Genomic DNA, 19,077 nt, shown 5'->3' with positions numbered 1-19,077 from the left:
ATATTCATTTTTTAGCCAACACTATATTATATATTTCTTACAAAATGCATAGATCCCGTTTTGTATCTATTGGTTTTATTTTCTTTTCTAATAATATTTACAGTGTGAAGCACCATTTTATACCAGGTGCTGTGGCTACACCTCGGAGTTGTCTGGCTTAAAACACATACTGGTGAAGCCACCATTGCCTTCTCCTTCTGACTGTTTATTTTTATTTTTAACATTCCCTTATTTTGACCTTAAGAAGCTACTTTCCATGAAGATCAACAAATCATGTACTCTAGAAAGTATAATATCCTTTCACAGTGTTTTCAAAAGTGGTGATTTTCTTGCCTTTAAAATTTTATTTTTACAATTTTTTTACTTGCCACATAACCATGTGATAGAAAGGTGAAACTAAAGCTGTATTGAAAACAAAGAACCACTCATTTCTAGTAAAAGAAATCTAGTTATACTTAATTCCCTTCTTGCCTGCCTCCAAGTATAATTTCTACTAGATTACAGAAGTAACCAATTACTTTCATCTACCTTTCCCTTCATGTGCCTAGAAACTAACTTTTTAAACTCTTATTTTGAGAGTTTAAATTTATTTTTAAATAAGTGTATTTATTACCTCTCCTAATCTTAGATCATTTAATCATAATTCTTCTTAAACTTTCTTTCATTTCTATCTTTAGACACACTTCTTTGTATATATTGAGTTTTAGCATCATTTGTTTAGCTTTCACTTAAATTAGCAGTCAAATGAATAACAACTAATAAATCAGTATGCAGCAATTTAAATGCTTATTAAAATTTGCCAGTCAGAACCTAACTCCCAGCTTTGCTTATTCAGAAAGGACTGACATTTTCTTGCCACACCGTCTACTAAAGATAAGGCATGCAGTTTCAGATTAAATTAAACATGGCATTTCTGTATATTTGGGTTATCTTTTATTGTTTTTGAAAAAGGAAATCATTCTGAGAACTTATCTAAATTTTAAAGGTTATGATTTTCAGAGCATCAAAATATTTTGCAAATTATTTTCTTTAACAACCTCCCACAGTGTCTGAAATTTAGGCACTTGTGATTCTTATGGGCCGTTAAAGCTGGATAGGGAGATACATAGATATATATACATAAATATAGAAATATACATAGATATGGAATATAGACGTAGGTATATGTCACATCACTGAAAAAAAAATGCTTCAAATAGCTTATAAGATCAAGTCTTTGAAGTGTTGTATGGATAAACTTAAGCTTCTTTGGCGTGTTTGTGTGTATTTATATGTATGTGAGTTTTGGGTTGGGGAGTGAAAGAACTAGGAAAAGATATGCCTCAAGGAAGGGAAATCAGGAATGGGGCAACAAAGTGTACTCAGAGGAAGCCTGAGTATCAGATAGGGAATGATGGTACTAGGACAAGGTCATGAAACAGGAAAGGGTGTCAGAATTTAAAGCATATCTACCCTCTAATGTATGAAATTTTTAGAATATGTTAATTTAATTTTAGCTCTTCAGTGGGTTATGTGTAAGAATTAAAGAAGGCTTTAAGAAATAAAATGCAACCTTGAAATAACTTTTCTTTATTGGGTCCTAATAAAGAGTTTCAAATGGCACTCTCTATTTGTGACAAATCACACACATGTTCATTGCTACATTTCTGGAGTCTTGAAATTTGCAACTGCCAAAAATAATCAAATAAATAGTCCTTTTTATTCCTAGGAAGAAATTCTTCTAAATTTAGAAGCCAATTCCCAAAAGAGTTGACGCTGTTGAGAGAAAATTTGTGAAGAAAAGAGTTTATTAGTTAATTTTTAAATGCTGTCAATTTTTAAATGCTGTTAATTTTTAAATGCTGTTGACTTGCAAGAACAGTTCATCATTTATTCAATATGTGAAAAATACTTGACCTCATCTAAGTTTACAATTGCCCAAACACAAGGTCAGGAATGAAGTTAAATATGTCAGCATGGTACTGCCTTCTTGTCTTATTTCTCCTTTCCACTATCACTTTGACCTCTTGTGCCTTCCGAAGTGAATGAGGTAACAATTCATATGCTGATTGCCTGTGAAAAGGGCATCTTTATTCATTGAGACAATCCTTCTAGGCTTAAAATCAACCCAAAATCAAGGAAAAGGGTAAGACTGCAAAGTATTTGGGTATTGGTGAGTCTTCATACATATCGCTTTATGAACGATCACTTATGTCACCCATAAGGAAAGCCAATTCTAGTGAGTGTATTATATTCTTGGTTCACAGAATAGATGATTATTTAAACTTTAAATTTAATAATAACGAAATCTTCTTACTGTTTAATAACCAATTTGATCTATTGAAGTGTTCTGTGTCTTGTGTCAATTTATATAAAGGACCCTCCTAAGGCATAAAAAATAACTAGTATTACATTTCTTAGTATTTCCTGTGGCTCATTTGAGGAGAGGTATGGATATTGCAAGAGGGAAAGAAGTTGGGAAGGGCAAAGACCTGGAAATTAACCACACTATGCCTTGTTATTCTCCTAGGGTCTCATGATTCCTTCAGCTTCTACATTGATGAAGCCTCTCCAGTAGGTCCTGAGCAGCCAGAAACTGTCCAGAATTTTGTCTCTGTGTTTGGAACTGTGGCCAAAAAGCTCATGCGGAAATGGTTAGCCACTCAGACAATGAATTTTACTGGCCAGCTAGGAGCTGGAATTCGTTATTTTGATCTTCGAATTTCCACCAAGCCCAGAGACCCCGACAATGAACTCTATTTTGCTCATGGTTTGTTCAGTGCCAAAGTCAATGAAGGCCTTGAGGAGATCAATGCATTCCTCACAGATCACCATAAGGAGGTAGTGTTCTTGGACTTCAACCACTTTTATGGGATGCAGAAATATCACCATGAAAAACTGGTCCAAATGCTGAAAGACATCTATGGAAATAAAATGTGCCCAGCGATTTTTGCCCAGGAAGTTAGTTTAAAGTACCTGTGGGAGAAGGACTATCAAGTGCTGGTCTTCTACCATAGTCCAGTGGCTCTGGAAGTGCCCTTTCTCTGGCCTGGGCAGATGATGCCAGCACCCTGGGCCAACACCACAGACCCCGAGAAACTGATCCAGTTTCTTCAAGCATCCATCACTGAGAGAAGAAAGAAGGGATCGTTTTTTATATCTCAGGTGGTGCTGACCCCCAAAGCTAGCACTGTGGTCAAAGGGGTGGCAAGTGGCCTCAGAGAAACAATCACAGAAAGGTAAGTGTCTTTAAAATGTCAGGGGAGAAACCTCAAATAATTTAACTTGAATCCATAGAGCTCATAAGTGATGAAGCTAAAATTATACCTATGTATATTAGGTCCCTGGGGCTGCAATAACAAAGTACCACTAATTGGGTATCTTAAAACAATAAAAATATATTATCTCACAGTTCTGAAACCTAGAAGTCTGAAATCAGTGTCAGCAGGGTTGGTCCCTTCTGAGGACTCTAAAAGAGAATCTGTTTCTTGCCTCTCTCCTAGGTTCTGGTGGTGGCTGGCAAGCCTGAGTGTTACTTGGCTTATAGATGCATCACTCCAGTCTCTGTCTCCTTTTTCTCATGCCATTTTCTATTGTGTCTCTGTGTTTTCCTTTGCTTATAAGGATACCAGTCATATTGAATTAGGGCCTGCTCTAATAACCTCATCTTAATTACTTCTGCAAGGAACCAATTTCCAAATAAGGTCACGCTCACAGGTAGCAGGGGTTAGGACTTTAACATGTATTTTTGTGGACCACAGATCAACCCATAACACCATATATTTTGACTCCATGTCTAGTTGTCTTTTCATAGCACCATTTTTCACATTTGTGTAGTGCTTTATAGATTGCAATATCCTTTCTCTACCATTTGCAGAGTCTTTTAATATCCCTAATTCCATTTGAAATGCATAACAACACTGAGAAGTAGATATTGTCTTACAAATTTAAAAAATGAGGTTCAAAAAAGTGATATATTTTTCCTAAGACCCCTTCAACAGTGAATGATAACACAGATACTCAAACTCTATTCTCAAACTATATCCTGCGCCTTTTATACTACATATGCAGCCTTATAAGGAATGGTTACCCTGAGAAAGTGGTCACTTCATTGGTCAAGCCCAGCCAAACATGTAGGATGTTAATTACCTGTGAGGTATAATTTGAGCAATCACAGTTTTTCCTGCAAGTGTGACACAACATGCTGAATTGTACATATTATTTATTCTTCTGAGTTAAAATATTAAACAATGCAAACATCATCTGAAGAAAGAACACAAATCCTTATCAGATCTCTTATTTTTATCTTTCATTGACATTTTGAATTATGCTAAAGAGACAGAGCATGAATGTTTTGCTTGGACTCAAGGTCTTTGTGGAAAAAGATAAAAGATGAAGAGAAAAGATTAGGCAGTGAAAATAGTATGTGTGACCTTGTGGCATAGCATATAGGATGGGGAATGAAAGGAGATAAAGCTTGGAGTGGTGCCAGAATACATTTTCCAGAAATCTTTTAACCAAGGTACAGAGAACCTCATCCTGTGAGCAATGGGGAACTAGACAATAAAGTTTAAAAGTAGCATGACTTGACATGATCTGTGTTTTATGTAATAATTGACGCAGCCTGGAGGATTGATGGAATGGAGAGAGCGAGCAGTTAATAGGTGCTTAGAACTGTTTCAGCAAGGTAATGCAAGCTACACTGGGGAAGCGAGAAAACACAGAAGGCGATAATATGCAAGCAATGAAAATTAAAATGATTCAGTGACTAGTTGGCTATGTGGTATGAATGGGAGAAAAGAGTTCAGCATAAGCAGGACAGGTAAAGGAAACATTCACAGAGTCAGGAAACAAAGACACAGGGACTTGGGAGGAAGTGGGGAAGGTACCATCAGGGTCATGCTGAATTTAAAGCGTGAGTAAGGCATTCAAGTAGATGTGGCTAATTGATCACTAGAAATATAGGCCAACTCATTTGGGGGTTGTTGGCATTTCTCGATGGTGAAAACTCCAAGTCATTGGAGTGGAAATGTTCCTCCACATAAAATCATAACTTTCTTCTGTTACTCAGAATGGTCCATTAGCTGGGACTGCTCTGTTCCTTAAAATTTAAATAACATTACCAACCATTCATTGTATACTCTATGAAAGTGCATGGCTTTCTCTATGATTTCTGCTAATGTCTACATTTCTTATATTTGTATGATAGGGCCCTTTCTACTACTGGGTTATATGATTTTATGGCTTAATTATCCCACGCAGTCTGTCCATGTCCCATTCTGAGACATGAAACTTGCTTCACGTTCATTTCCACAATGTTTTTTGGATTTTACTGGAGATGTGAAGAGGCCAGGAATGGCTTATAATCACAATAATGTATATAATTTAAAATCAAATTTTAGACTTGTCTTTAATTACAAATCTTCTGCCCTAGGATAACAGCCCCTGACAACATCTATAACACTGTACACCTCAGCCTCATATCCTATGACTGAATCTTCTCCTTTACCATTTTTCACTTCTTTTCTTTCATTACCCTTTGATTGCCTTTGAGACCCAATGTTCTAGATGATTGTGTAACTAGATTAACATTTCTAGATGATTATGCCTAACTAGTCACCTCTCTCCAGCTTCCTAAGCCTAAATTCAGCTAGTTCCAACAAAGTATTCATCAAAACAAGAGGGCTTTTTGCTTTATAGCACCATTTTCTACAAACATTATTTTTTCTGGTAATTAACAATTTACCCCCTTTCTCACAAACTTAGAAAGTGAGGGAGTTATGTACATATAAAAATGTGTTACTTTTAACTGTATGCCACAGAGTCCCCAGATTTTGAAGAATCTCTGATGGGTCACTAAAGGTGGAGAAAAGGCAGCAGGAGCCTGGCAGGGAACTGACTCCAACTCCCTCCATTCTCTCCACACCTTGAATGAAAGAAGCTTCATTTTTAACTTTTACATTTTGGGCATGATGCAAGTCTTCCTATGACTTCTTCCAGCTTCCAGCATAGTTCTATGCTTAGGAAAACACTTACTCTTATTAAATGCTTGCTTTGCATTTTAGCCAAGAACTTTACCCTCATTTTACCGATGTAGAGATCATCCTTTGAAGAAGCCAAGAAGAATTTACTCAAGGATAAATGGTTTTCATTTTTTTCCTCTTATGGCATTTGATGTAATTTAGAAGTTTTCAAGTCATAGTTAAACTGCTTTTTGGTTACTCACGCACTAGTACCCTACTACTAAAGTAGGATTTGTGGGTAAAAAAATCAAATCAGTTAGAAAAGTGCTGAACATTATATTCTACACAACAATCCCAAAGGATTCACAGTGTACATTAGCATATAAAAGGCACTAAGGAATATTTTAGTGATGAATCCTATTTAAATTTAACTAATACAATGTTTTCCAAGCACTTAAATTTTGTTCAGATAACACTTATTAACAGCACATGGAATTAATTTTTAAAAACTGCTCTCAGCCCTTTAATTCAGAACTTCCTACTTGCCTCTAGCTTATATATCTGGAATAGCAGAGTTGTATCATTGACAAGAAAAAGGAGAAGAAAAAGAAATTTTAAAAGTAAGAATGAAGACTCCATATAAAGAACTAATTCTTTCCTCTATAGGATTATGAAAATTACTTACAAATAATTTGCCAGTATATCTGAACCTTGTCATTATAGATGTGCTGGCATTCTCCAGTGGAGTTTAGCCTCAGAAGTACTAGAAAGACTTCCTTTTTAACCATTTGCAAAGCTGTATTCTGAATGTTATATTAATGTGAAGCTCAGTTTTTTGTTTTGGTTTGGTTTGGTTATTGGACATATTCCAGCCTTCTGCATGGAGCCTATAGGAAAAGCTTATTGTCAGCTCTGGGGTCATGCCTTGCAAAAGCAATTTATTAATACTTATCACTTATTCAGTGAAGGAGCACTTGACTCCCCAGAACTTGTTGGCTTTCTCTTCTTACCAAGTGATGAAGCTTATGAAGTGAACTGATTCTGACATTGTCCTCCTCGCTTTTGTGCAAAAGCCATTCATTCATAAAGTCCTGTGATGGCACCAAAAGGTGTAGTGAGTTCTTCTGTGCCACAAAAGGAAAGTTACCAGGCAATTATAAGACTGCTCTGGGCCTTACATATTTTCATCTGCACAATTTGGAGTTTGAGCTAGATCACCTCCAAGATCCATTTGAGTTGTAAATCCTACAGTTCCAAGATCCTCCATTTGACTAGCTGGTTTCTCTACAATTTTTAAAATCATGCCTAATATTTGGATTAACAAAACTCTGAGCACATGCGTTTAGAAAACAGCGTTTGAAGTTGTGGGTGGCTTTCAGGGAAACTAAATCTAGCCTGGATTTAGGTACCATAGCTTTCAATCTGGCCAATGGTTCTAAATACTGCAGATTCATTTTCTACATTGTAGCAATGCCAAAAGACACAGACTTTTATTTCTTAAAGACCTATTTTTAATTTCTTTTTCAAACACCAGTTTTTGCACCTCACACCCATGCAATTCACACATTCTTAAAAAGAAGGTGTGCAACTTGAGTAAAGTACTTTCCTAATTTGTAGAAGTTTATTAACTTACAGGTTTTTCTTAATTTAAAAAATGCAGTCATACTACCTATCAGAATTTTTAAGCAGCGATGCATCTCTCCAAGTAAAGTGATGCTGAGTTAAATTAGACAATATTTGTACAGGCCAACAATTTAGGTAATGATTAATATAACAGTAATAATAATAACTGTTATTATTAGGGGTTCACTATCTGTTAGATCCTTTACTGTGTTATATTCATGATTAGGTTCAATTTTATAAAACCTCCAAGTGTAGGTACTATTGCATCCTATCTTAACGATAAAATGACTGAGCCTTAGAAGTGTTAAGCAACTTAGCTGGATAGCACAGTTAAGAAAAGGTGGATTCAGAATTTAAATCCAAACTCTATCTATCCATTTATTCACAAAAGCAAACATTTAAATGCCTAATCTGTTCTAGACACTGTAGTTCAAGTGACTGATCTCAGATATGGAGTCTTATAACCATTACATCATGCTATCTCCCTGCTATTTGTGAGAATCCAAAGAAGTGACTGCAACTTTGTTTTCTTCTTATTAAATGACAATATCTAGATCAAATTTGGCAGTACATTCAGGTAGACTGAGTTCAATTTAGTACTTATCTGTTGAACAGCTCCTATGAGTACGGCTCTGCATTAAGTGCTGTGAGGCATATTAAAATTGGTATTTGCCATTGTTCCCATCAAGCATCAAGTAGGTTTGAAAAGACAAGAACATGCAATACCTAAATACAAATTGGAGAGAAACAGGAGAATTAAAGATCAAGGCCTATGGTGACTTAGAGGAGAGAGATATCTGGAAAGATTTTGGCTGGCTTTGACAAAAAGCACTGGGATAGGCAGAGTTGGGTAGGGGTAGCTTCTCAGGATGAAAAAATAGCAAGAGCAAAGCATGGAGGTAGGAAATCTTGAGGACAAGAGAAATCAGGGTTGGTTAGAGAAACAGAGTGATATGCAAAGGAACATGGGGGATGAGTCGAGGAAAAAGTGAAGGGGGAAATTATGATTAGCTGCATTAGACATATATTAGAAAATATTGAGGAAGGCAAATCAGAACTGGACTTCAGGGGATGAAACCCACCTAATTATGTAGGTTGAGTAAGGAAGGAAGAGACTGAAGAATAAGCCACCAGTTTAAAGGGAGAAACAGAGTAGCATGCCAGCAAGTGTTTAGAAAGAAAGAGAGATAAAAAATGCTGACATGATTTGACTTCAGCCCTACTGACAGTGCTGCCCCTTTGGAATACCATTTACAGTATCATTTTATATGGATGACATCCCTTGGAGTTGGATGATGGGCAGCCCTGGCCACTTAGTCTCATCATCACAGTGATCACCTTGAGTGTAAGGTAGAATTTTCAGTATGTGGTTGTGAGTATACACCAATATTACCCAGCTGGGTAAAGGAAGACAACTGTGGTTGTTGAGCCCACATTATGTGCCAGGCACTGTGCTAAGAGCTCTACATGATTTGTGTCCATTTAAGGCCTTGCAGCCTTACAAATTAGGTATTATTAAATCCATTAGAGGTGGAAATTGAGGCTGAGAGATGTCTAATACCTTACTTTAAAATCCCATATTAAAGTCATTCCTTAATTAATAAGCTAGGATTATTACATGGGTTTGTTTGACTCTAAGTCCCATGCTTATTCTTGCAGATTAGGTAAAATTAATATTGCTTAGCACGGGCTGCATTTAATATATTATCTGTCATCTTGGAAGGCAGAGTCAGGTCTAGAGGTTTGGGAAAGTAAATTTTGCTGGTGACAGAGTGGGCAAAGCTAAGAGAAGAGAAGGTCTGAAGTGTGTGGCTTTGCCTCAAGAAAGCAAACCCTGATAGGATGTTAGCAAGGAACCCCCTAAGGAAGCATTGACATAGAACATGAAGGGAGTTAGAGATGACTGGGCTTAATCCTTCTTGCCTTGTGCCTATTGCTCATTTCACCATTTTTTATTAAATAAGGAAGTTGAGGCCAAGAGGAATGCTAATTGATTGCCCAAGGACATAGAGCTAACTGGCAGCAGAGAAAGGATTAAAATTCAGGACTCCTGGCTCCCAGTCAAAAGAAGAGACACCCCAGAGAGGGATAAGGCCAGAGGATAAACAGAAAACCTAGGGGTGGAGGGGGCAGAGCATACCAGGCTGCACATACCAACATGGAAGGGCTTTCAGTCTGCACTGCACTCAACACTGCATGGTGCCCTGGGGCCTTGCCTGGAGGGGATGGGGGTAAAGCCAAAGGTCTGGGCCACAGATTTTATGCTGGGCCTACTTTCTCTGGGCTCTCTCTCTCTCTCTTTCTCTCTCTCTTTCTTCCTCTCTTTTTCTCTCTCTTGAACCCAACGGACTCTTTTTTTTTTCTCTCCAATGGAGACACACTCCAGCTCACAACCCTCCTACTGCCCAATTTGCCTTTTCCTTGCCTGTACCCGGAAGGGATGGGTCTAGTCTCTTGGAAGTTTTTCAGCTGCAGTGCCAGTCATTTTAGCAGTTTGGAGAGCCAGGAAAAGCCTCACTTAGAGGTTAGACTCAGAATGGTTCAAAGTCCCCTGTTCAAATGGTTTAAAGTCAGACACAAGACAGTACCCATCTCCATAAAGAGCAGCTTTCCAGCCCCGCCCTTCCACCCTAGGCCATGTCCCAAGACAGGTCAGCACAGCAGCAGAGCAGAGCAGCTGACAATGGTTATTTGGGATATTCTATTCAACAGAGAGGGAAAGCGATCTCCTCAAGCTACGTATCCCTGAGAAGAAAGAACACCAAGGAGACTATGGAAAGCCAGTGTTCCAATAATCATTGTTTACAAAAAGCTTTCACCATAAGATTCATTTCTTCAATCTGTCTCTCTCTCTGTCTCTCCCTGTCTCTATAGATATGTATGCATACAGATACATATATGTACGTGTGTCTGTGTATGTCTATTTGTATGTATTGTACATGGCTTCATTTGTACAAGTGTTATTCCTAATTTGCAATTTAAGAAACTGAAGGTCAGAACGGCGAAATATTTATTCGGATGATGTTATAAGCCAGTGCTGGGACCAATTCGGAATCTTTTTGAAACATTAGAAAGGGGATTCTGGCTTGTAAATCAAAAGGAAGCTCCAGAAAGCAACCCTTTCCCAGCCTAGGACTTGGCAAACTGGAATGCTCTTATGGAAATTTTGTTAAAATGTAAATTCCTGGATGCCACTTTCAGAGATTCTGATTTAATAGTCTGTGGCTCAAAGTGTTTCATTCTTAACAGTCTCAAGTGAGCCCCACTTCAAGGAGCACTGCTCATACCCACAAACAAACTGCACCTTAATCATCCCTACTGACAAAATAACCTGGTTTTAGTTAACCTAAAGAACATAAACCGCAATATTTATTGGTGCCCTCCTCCCTAGGCTCAGTTAGTTCTTTCTTAAGTCTAAGCTACAACTCCTCTACCCACAGGGCCTGCCAGATTCAAGTTCATATTTGCTTGCAGTATCACTCAGGTAGAACTACCTATCAATGATTTCCAAAAAGTAGCACTCAGCTTTTGGCATCTTCTGTCTTGTGTGACTTAGTTTGATCCTAAGATTATTGCACTAATAAGCATAAACAATTTCTCACCTTTGGTGAGAAATTATTTGTTACCCTGGGCTAAAAAGCACATTCTCATGTAAGAAGCCTTAATAACTTCTAGACTCAATGTCTCCCACCAAAGCCAATTAACATTACGGCACTGCATCCCAACTTCCTCCCCAATGCTAATTTCAAACAAGATGAGAAAGCAGAAGAAGAAGAAGAGGAAAAGGAGGAGGAGGAGTTTCAACTGAAGAATTATGAGGTTCATAAATTTGGAGAGGAGAGAGCTTTATTTCTTATAAAGGACTGTGGCCTACGGACTGGCCGTTCCATGGGCTGGGAAATGTAGGCTCCAGTAGAAACTGAGAAAGGCACTTCAAGGAAAGGAAGGGAGAGACAAAAATTTAGGCTGAATGGGTCAGCTAAGTATACATATTCAACAGGTTACAGGAGAATCTATGAATATTCACAAAGTGGGATGTTTGCATTTGTAAATAAGTAAACATGCACATTTCATAAGTCCCTTGTTCACTTCTAGGTGGAGACTTAACATTTAAATGCATTAAAATTAGGTCCTATATGTCAAAAAGTGAAACAGAAGACACAGAGACATGTTATCTGCAGCCTCTGTAAACCGACCAGAACCAGTCTACGATTTGTTGTCTCTGATCAGGAAGAAATGCTGGTCAGTTGTGTTGAAACCACAAAAAAGTGGGGAAGTTTGATGGACTGATTTCTGTTTAACTCTTGGGAAAGAAAGTCTTTTAGTGGCAGTTAGTGAAGAAGGGGGTATAACGAGGCATGTCCAATCTCCCATCCCATCATGGCCAAAAACTCATTTGCTTTTGTTTTTTTGTTTTGTTTTGTTTTGAGACAGAGCCTTGCTCTGTCACCCAGGCTGGAGTACAGTGGCAAGATCTCAGCTCACTGCAACCTCCACCTCCCAGGTTCAATTGATTCTCCCACCTCAGCCTCCCAGGTAGCTGGGATTACAGGTGCATGCCACCATGCCCAGCTGATTTTTGTATTTTTTGTAGAGAAGGAGTTTCACCACGTTAGCCAGGCTGGTCTCGATTTCCTGACCTCAAGTGATCCTCCCGCCTCAGCCTCCCAAAATGCTGTGATTACAGGCATGAGCCACCACATACGGCCAAGAACTCAGTTTTTAAGGTTTCTCTGGGGTCCTTTTGGTCAAGAAGGGGTTGCACTCAGTTGGTGGCAGGGCTCAAAATTTAATTTTTATTTCTCAGAAGGAAGAAGATTCTGTACCAGCTTACAGTTGTGAGACAGTGTGACAGAGGAGTGAGTTCAGCCTGTGTCCTCTGGGGTATGGCAAGAGGAAGGGTTGTCTGTAATTCTCCATTTTAACAAATGGAGAATTTTATTTCAAAAATTTTGACCCCAAAATTTTTGAAATAAGAGTGCACATAAAAACTCTCTTTCTCCTTCATTCTGCTGGTGTTGTAAGATTAAAGAAGACTAAAATACATTTAAATACAGGCAGGCAATTTTCACAGTTTTAGAGAGGTTAAAGACTAAAGAAAGTTCCAAGTTGTTGAGAAGTCAGATATCTATTCAGTGCCTGGGGGGTGTGTGTGTGTGTGTGTGTGTGTTTGTGTGTGAGAGAGAGAGAATAAATACATATACTTTTCTGAAAAACTGTGGCATATGATGGAGACTCTCCTACTTTAGTAAACCTCTCTGGATCTCAGTTTTCTTCTATGGAATTGCTGGGCAGATTGAATTTAATTTCTAAAAGAAACTAGCTTAAAATATAGCTAGTATGTATAGTTAGCACTCACAAAAAAAAAGTTGAAAGGAGGTAGGTTGATGGGGGTAGAAAGAATAAAGATGGAGTATCCAGGCAGCAGGGATATTTACTCAGTCAAGTAGTGACACAATAATTTGTGTAGTTTAGTCAGCAACTGAGGGAAAAGGGAGATTCATTTGGAATTTCAAATGAACCATATCATGAGATATCAGTAGATGAATGAGTAAAAGGTGTCTGATTGAAGAAGTAAAATGGACCAGATGTGGAAATCTCAGTTCACATTCCAAGGTCAGGAGAAGGGGGCCTGCAGACCAGCTCTTCCCTTCTGCCCTATGCAGGCAGGGCTCCTGAGTGGGGCACAAGTCCATTCAGCTTAAAAGCTCCAAGAGAAGAGACATAAATATTTTGTGGTTGTCCTTTAGCCAAAGATCCCCAGGCACAAACATATAGTTGAACATGCAGCATTTATTATTTGTTGCAGCAAGGGAGAACATACCGTGGGGTTCATACATGAGACATCCCAGTAAGAGGATGCTAGAAGGGACTTACAAGATTGGGCTTAGGTTGGGTGACTTGAGGGAGGGTCTAAGGAAGCAGGGGTTCTCTGTAGATCAGATGCTGTCAGAAAGCAAGGATAAGTCTATATTTGGATATTTCAACAAGCCTAATCCATAGGGCTAGAGCAAGATCAAACTGTAATTGGTAAAGGACTCACAGTCACTCATTTTAGTCAAGAGAGGTGGTGACCTTATCTGAAGTCGGTAATGTGGGAGATTGCTTATGTCCAACAGGAGAATAACATGGCCTGGTTGTGAGTGTCTGGCGAGCTCTCAGTTGTCAGGGGCTGCTTTTTCTTTCCCCCTTTCCCAATAAAATGTGAAAAGAGGAATATCACTTATTCTCATTTGGCTTAAAAGCCTCTAGTATAAATTAGTCTGTCCATGTGCTTTTTCTTTGTTCTTTTTCTCATTAAAACAGTCGAGGCTGTTTCTATGCAAAAGCCCAGACCATTTTGATAATGAGGCAAATCAAAGAGTTGATAATATCCTAGCTGAGGGATTGGCTACTGAAAATGCAAACTCTTCAAATTAGGCTAAATTTTCAGTCAACTTGACTTTCTTTCTCTGTGATCTTAAATTTCTCCCTCTACCTTTGGAAAATTGTTGAAATTTCCCAGATGATGGAGAGAAGGGGTCCAGGGCAGGAAAAAAACAGAAGAACACAGCTCTTTGTAAAGGGAATTGCTGACTTTTTAAGATTTGAGAACATTCCAGTTGTCTTCCCAAGGTTTCACAATTCATTCAGGGCACAAGGAAGCAGGAGATGGGATGCAGACTGTCATATTTTCAACTAAATTGGTTTGTTGTTCCCTTTCACAGAGGGAGGCATATTTTTTCTTAGGCTTGTTTGCATGGGTGCCCCTGAGGGCTTGCGATCCAGATGTTTGTGTTGAGTGTACTTGATAGACACAATTTTCGGAGGCTGACCTACTGATAAACAAGGGTGACTCTGACAAGTATAAATGGCTAGTCGAGTGAGGTGATATAAGCCAAATCCTCTCTGTCAAAAAAGATAAAAGGGCAAGGAGTTGCTGTAAGCGTGTCCTACCTAACCAAATTTAATAGAAATATTAAATAACTAACTAACATCACTCTAGGCAATGAGATGTCAGCCTTTAACTTACCACATTTGGTTGATAAAATGATGTTTTCTACAATATTTTCAGTGTAACAACAGCAATAAAAAAGTTAAAACTGAAATTTTCTCAGAATACCTGACCTTGGAGGATTTTACAAGAAAATACTGCATGCATCAATTGCAGGCACTAATATTTGGCTTTGTTGATTACAGCACAGATCTTCTGGCTCTTGCTCTGTATGTCTGGGATTGTAGCCTATTGCTAATTAACTTATTTTAAAGTATTAACAATAATTAAACAAGAATGGCTAGAGACTTGATTGTCATAATTCATTTTTTTGCAGAAATCACAATTGTATCTTGAACTTTTCCTTTAAAATATTCTTTGCTTCCACCCCCTCATCACTTATTTCCCTGTGGCCTCAGCTGTTAAGAGTGAAAAAGCTTACAAGTTGTTTCTGGGGCTGTGACATCCTATCTGGAGGAAGTGGTATGTGGCGGTGAGACTGTAATGTGTGATTTCATTAGTGAACACTAAAAGCACAGACTGCCCTTTGGAAATGGATGTGAGCTGTGGCCAATATAAAACAGACCAAATTCACTGTGTTGTCTGCTACTTGTCTGAATACCGAACAGAAAAGTTGTTGCCTATACAATTTAGCTCAGGTTCAAAAATTAACCAGTCAAAAAATAAATAAGATAACTCCTCTATCAAAAGCTATTAGTTGGCTGGTCACGGTGGCTCACACTTGTAATCCCAGCACTTTGGGAGGCCGAGGTGGGTGAATCACTTGAGGTCAGGAGTTTGAGACCAGCATGGCCAATTTGGTGAAACCTCCTCTCTACAAAACTACAAAAATTAGCTGGACATGGTGGTGGCCACCTGTAATCCCACCTACTCAGGAGGCTGAGGCAGGAGAGTCACTTGAACACAGGAGGCAGGGGTTGCAGTGGACCCTGATGGAGCCTTTGTACTCCAGCCTGGGTGACAGAGCAAGACCCTGTCTAAGAAAAACCAACCAACCAAAAAAAGACAATGAAAAACAAAAGCTATTAATTAATGGGCATCTTTCAGTTTTTGTGGTTCGTTTTCAAGAGTTTAATTCAGGCTGCCTGTTTTTCAAAACAAAGCTAGCTTATAATGAATAGATTGTAGGAAAATTTGATCAAGTGTGTAGTTTAGTTTCACTAAATTCAATCTGTTAACAGACAGCATATGTTGATTGAGAAGAGTCATGATGGATCTATTGTTAAGTATCCTGAAAACTTAGTTTTCTCTTGTCTCACTTTCATATTGGCTGGTTAGGGGTTACGTGGTTATTTAATAAATTTGACTCTACTGCCGTTCACAAGCAGAGCAAGTGCCACAGACATTTCTACATGGTCTTATATGACATAAGGAGAATTCCACACCCTTGCAGCACACACAACTTATTGCCACTGTATACATATACTTCAACACATCACTCATGTGTCCACAGACCAAGAAGACCCCAAACACAATATGGCTGAGAACTCTTACAAGTAATAAAGATGGAGAGGCTTTTCAATACCGTAAACCATGAGCAATGACATTTCCATGTCTCCTGATGAGGGCTGTTTATAGAAAGGCTGTTTCAATGGTCCACCATTTTCTACTCCAGTTAGCAAAGGGTGGTCAGCTGTAGATTGAAAATGTTTATGTGAAAAAGAACTAAAGACAAAAACCACGTGATTATCTCAATAGCTGCAGAAAAGGCTTTTGATAAAATTCAACATCCCTTCATGATAAAAGCTCTTAATAAATTAGGTATTGAAGGAATCTACCTCAAAATAATAAGAGCCATATATGACAAATCCACAGCCAACATCATACTGAATGGGCAAAAGCTGGAAGCATTTGCCTTGAAATCCAGGACAAGACAAGGATGCCCTCTCTCACCCCTCCTATTCAACCTAGTATTTGGAAGTTCTGGCCAGAGCAACCAGGTAAGGGAAAGAAATAAAGCGTACACAAATAGAAAAAGAGAAAGTCAAACTATCTTTGTTTGTGGGTGGCATAATCCTATATCTAGAAAGCCCCATTGTCTCAGCCCGAGAGCTTCTTAAGCTGACAAGCAACTTCACCAGCGTCTCAGGATACAAAATTAATGTGCAAAAATTGCTAGCATTCCTATAAACCAACAGGCAAGTAGCTCATAATGAATTTGGCTCTATGCCAAATTATGAATGAACCAAATATAGAGCCAAATTATGAATGAACCAAATATAGAGCCAAATTATGAATGAACCACCATTCACAATTTCCATAAAAAGAATAAAATACCCAGGAATACAGCTAACAAGATAAGTGAAGGACCTCTTCAAGGAGAACTAAAAACCACTGCTCAAAGAAATCAAAGATGACACAAATGGAAAAACATTCCATGCTCATGGACATAAAGAATCAGTATTGTGAAAATGGCCATACTGCCCAAAGCAGGTTATAGATGCAATGTTATTCCCATTCCCAAAAACAGACACATAGAAAAATGGAACAGAATAGAGAACCCAGAAATAAGACTGCACACCTACAACCATCTGATTTTTGACAAACCTGACAAAAATGGACAATAAGAAAAGGATTCCCTATTTAATAAATGGTGCTGGGAGAACTGGCTAGCTCTATACAGAAAATTGAAACTACACCCCTTCTTTACGCCATATACAAAAATCAACTAAAGATGAATTAAAGACTTAAATGTAAAACCCAAAAGTATAAAAACCTAGAAGAAAACCTAAGCAATACCATTCAGGATATAGGAACAGGCAAAGATTTCATGATGAAGATGCCAAAATCAGTTGCAACAGAAGCCAAAATTGACAAATAGGATCTAATTAAACTAAAGAGCTTCTGCACAGCAAAAGAAACCATCAGCAGAGTAAACGGGCAACCTCTAGAATGGGAGAAAATTTTTGCAATCTATCCATCTGACAAAGGTCTAATATCCAGTATCTACAAGGAACTTAAACAAATTTACAAGAAAAAACAACCCCATTAAAAAGCTGGCAAAGGACATGAACAGACACTTCTCAAAAGAAGACATTATTATGGCCAACAAACATTTGAAAAAAAAGCTCAACATCACTGATCATTAGAGAAATGCAAGTCAAAACCACAATGAGATGCCATCTCATGCCAGTCAGAATGGCGATTATTACAAAGTCAAGAAACAATAGATGCGGGCGAGGCTGTGGAGAAGTAGGAACACCTTTACACTGTTGGTGGGAATGTAAATTAGTTCAACCATTGTAGAAGACAATGTGTCAATTCTTCAGAGACCTAAAACCAGAAATACCATTTGACCCAGCAATCCCATTACTGGGTATATACCCAAAAGAATATAAATCATTCTATTATAAAGATCCATGCATATGTATGTTCATTGCAGCACTACTCACAATAGCAAAGACATGGAATCAACCCAAATGCCCATCAATGATAGACTGAGTTTTAAAAATGTGGTATATATACATCATAGAATACTATGTGGTCATAAAAAGGAGGAGATCATGTCCTTTGCAGGGACATGGATGAAGCTGGAAGGCATTATCCTCAGCAAACTAATGCATGGACAGAAAAGCAAACACTGCATGTTCTCACTTATAACTGGGAGAAGAACAATGAGAACACATGAACACAAGGAGAGGAACGACACACACTGGGGCAGGGGAGAGTGCATCAGGATAAATAGCTAATGCATGCTGGGCTTAATACCTAGTGATGGATTGATCTATGCATCAAACCACCATGCACACATTTACCTATGTAACAAATCTGCACATCCTCCACATGGAGCCCTGAACTTAAAAGTTTGGAATCAAAAGAAAAAGAAAATGTTGACATGTGCTTGGGCATGTATGTGTTTGTGCATGTGTGTGTGGATGCATGTTGTGTGTTGAAAGGGGTAAGAGAATAGTTTGAAAATAAGTATTAACAGTTTAGTCTTCTCTTTACACCTGTAAGCATACATTGCTTTCTTCCTGCTTATTAAGGAAAGAAGAGTTTCACATGCAGTGTGATCTTATCTCCCAATTGAAGATATAAATGACGGTCTCCTGAAAGTGCTCAGATACCTCATGTGGTACTTTTTCACCTAAGTTCATGATTGTCCTAGGAGACATGCATTTACATTATTTTAGCTTGCTCTGAACCTCATATTTTCCTTTAGTGCTTTTCTTGAAGGATTTCTTTAGCATTGTAGTTTCAAAAGTTGTGTTTTGTTTCCAACATTGTGTGGCTTATCTCTGTGATATTTGGGGGGCTTTTGTATAGCTATGATTCTTCTTAAAAATTGAGGTGGGGCGCATGTTCTCACTCATAGGTGGGAATTGAACAATGAGAATACTTGGACACAAGGTGGGGAACATCACACACCGGGGCCTATCGTAGGGTGGGGGGAGGGGGGAGGGATAGCATTAGAAGATATGCCTAATATAAATGACGAGTTAAAGTGTGCAGCACACCAACATGGCACATGTATACATATGTAACAAACCTGCACGTTGTGCACAAGTGCCCTAGAAC

General features: G+C 38.4%; 1 protein-coding gene across 1 annotated transcript in view; it reads left to right on the top strand.

Annotated features, from left to right (window-relative positions):
• The window catches only part of PLCXD3 (phosphatidylinositol specific phospholipase C X domain containing 3), a 200,333-nt gene that overhangs the window by 119,424 nt on the left and 61,832 nt on the right, over window positions 1-19,077 (top strand). Inside the window, exon 2 of the mRNA XM_002815523.5 lies at window positions 2,510-3,218. Coding sequence (XP_002815569.1) covers window positions 2,510-3,218 — 709 coding nt within the window. The remainder of the gene's footprint in view (window positions 1-2,509; window positions 3,219-19,077) is intronic.

This window comes from Pongo abelii, chromosome 4 (genome assembly GCF_028885655.2).
Source record: "Pongo abelii isolate AG06213 chromosome 4, NHGRI_mPonAbe1-v2.0_pri, whole genome shotgun sequence".
Taxonomy (NCBI): Eukaryota; Metazoa; Chordata; class Mammalia; order Primates; family Hominidae; genus Pongo; species Pongo abelii.
Note: the sequence above shows the minus strand (reverse complement) of the source record. Positions and strands in the feature narration are given on the sequence as shown.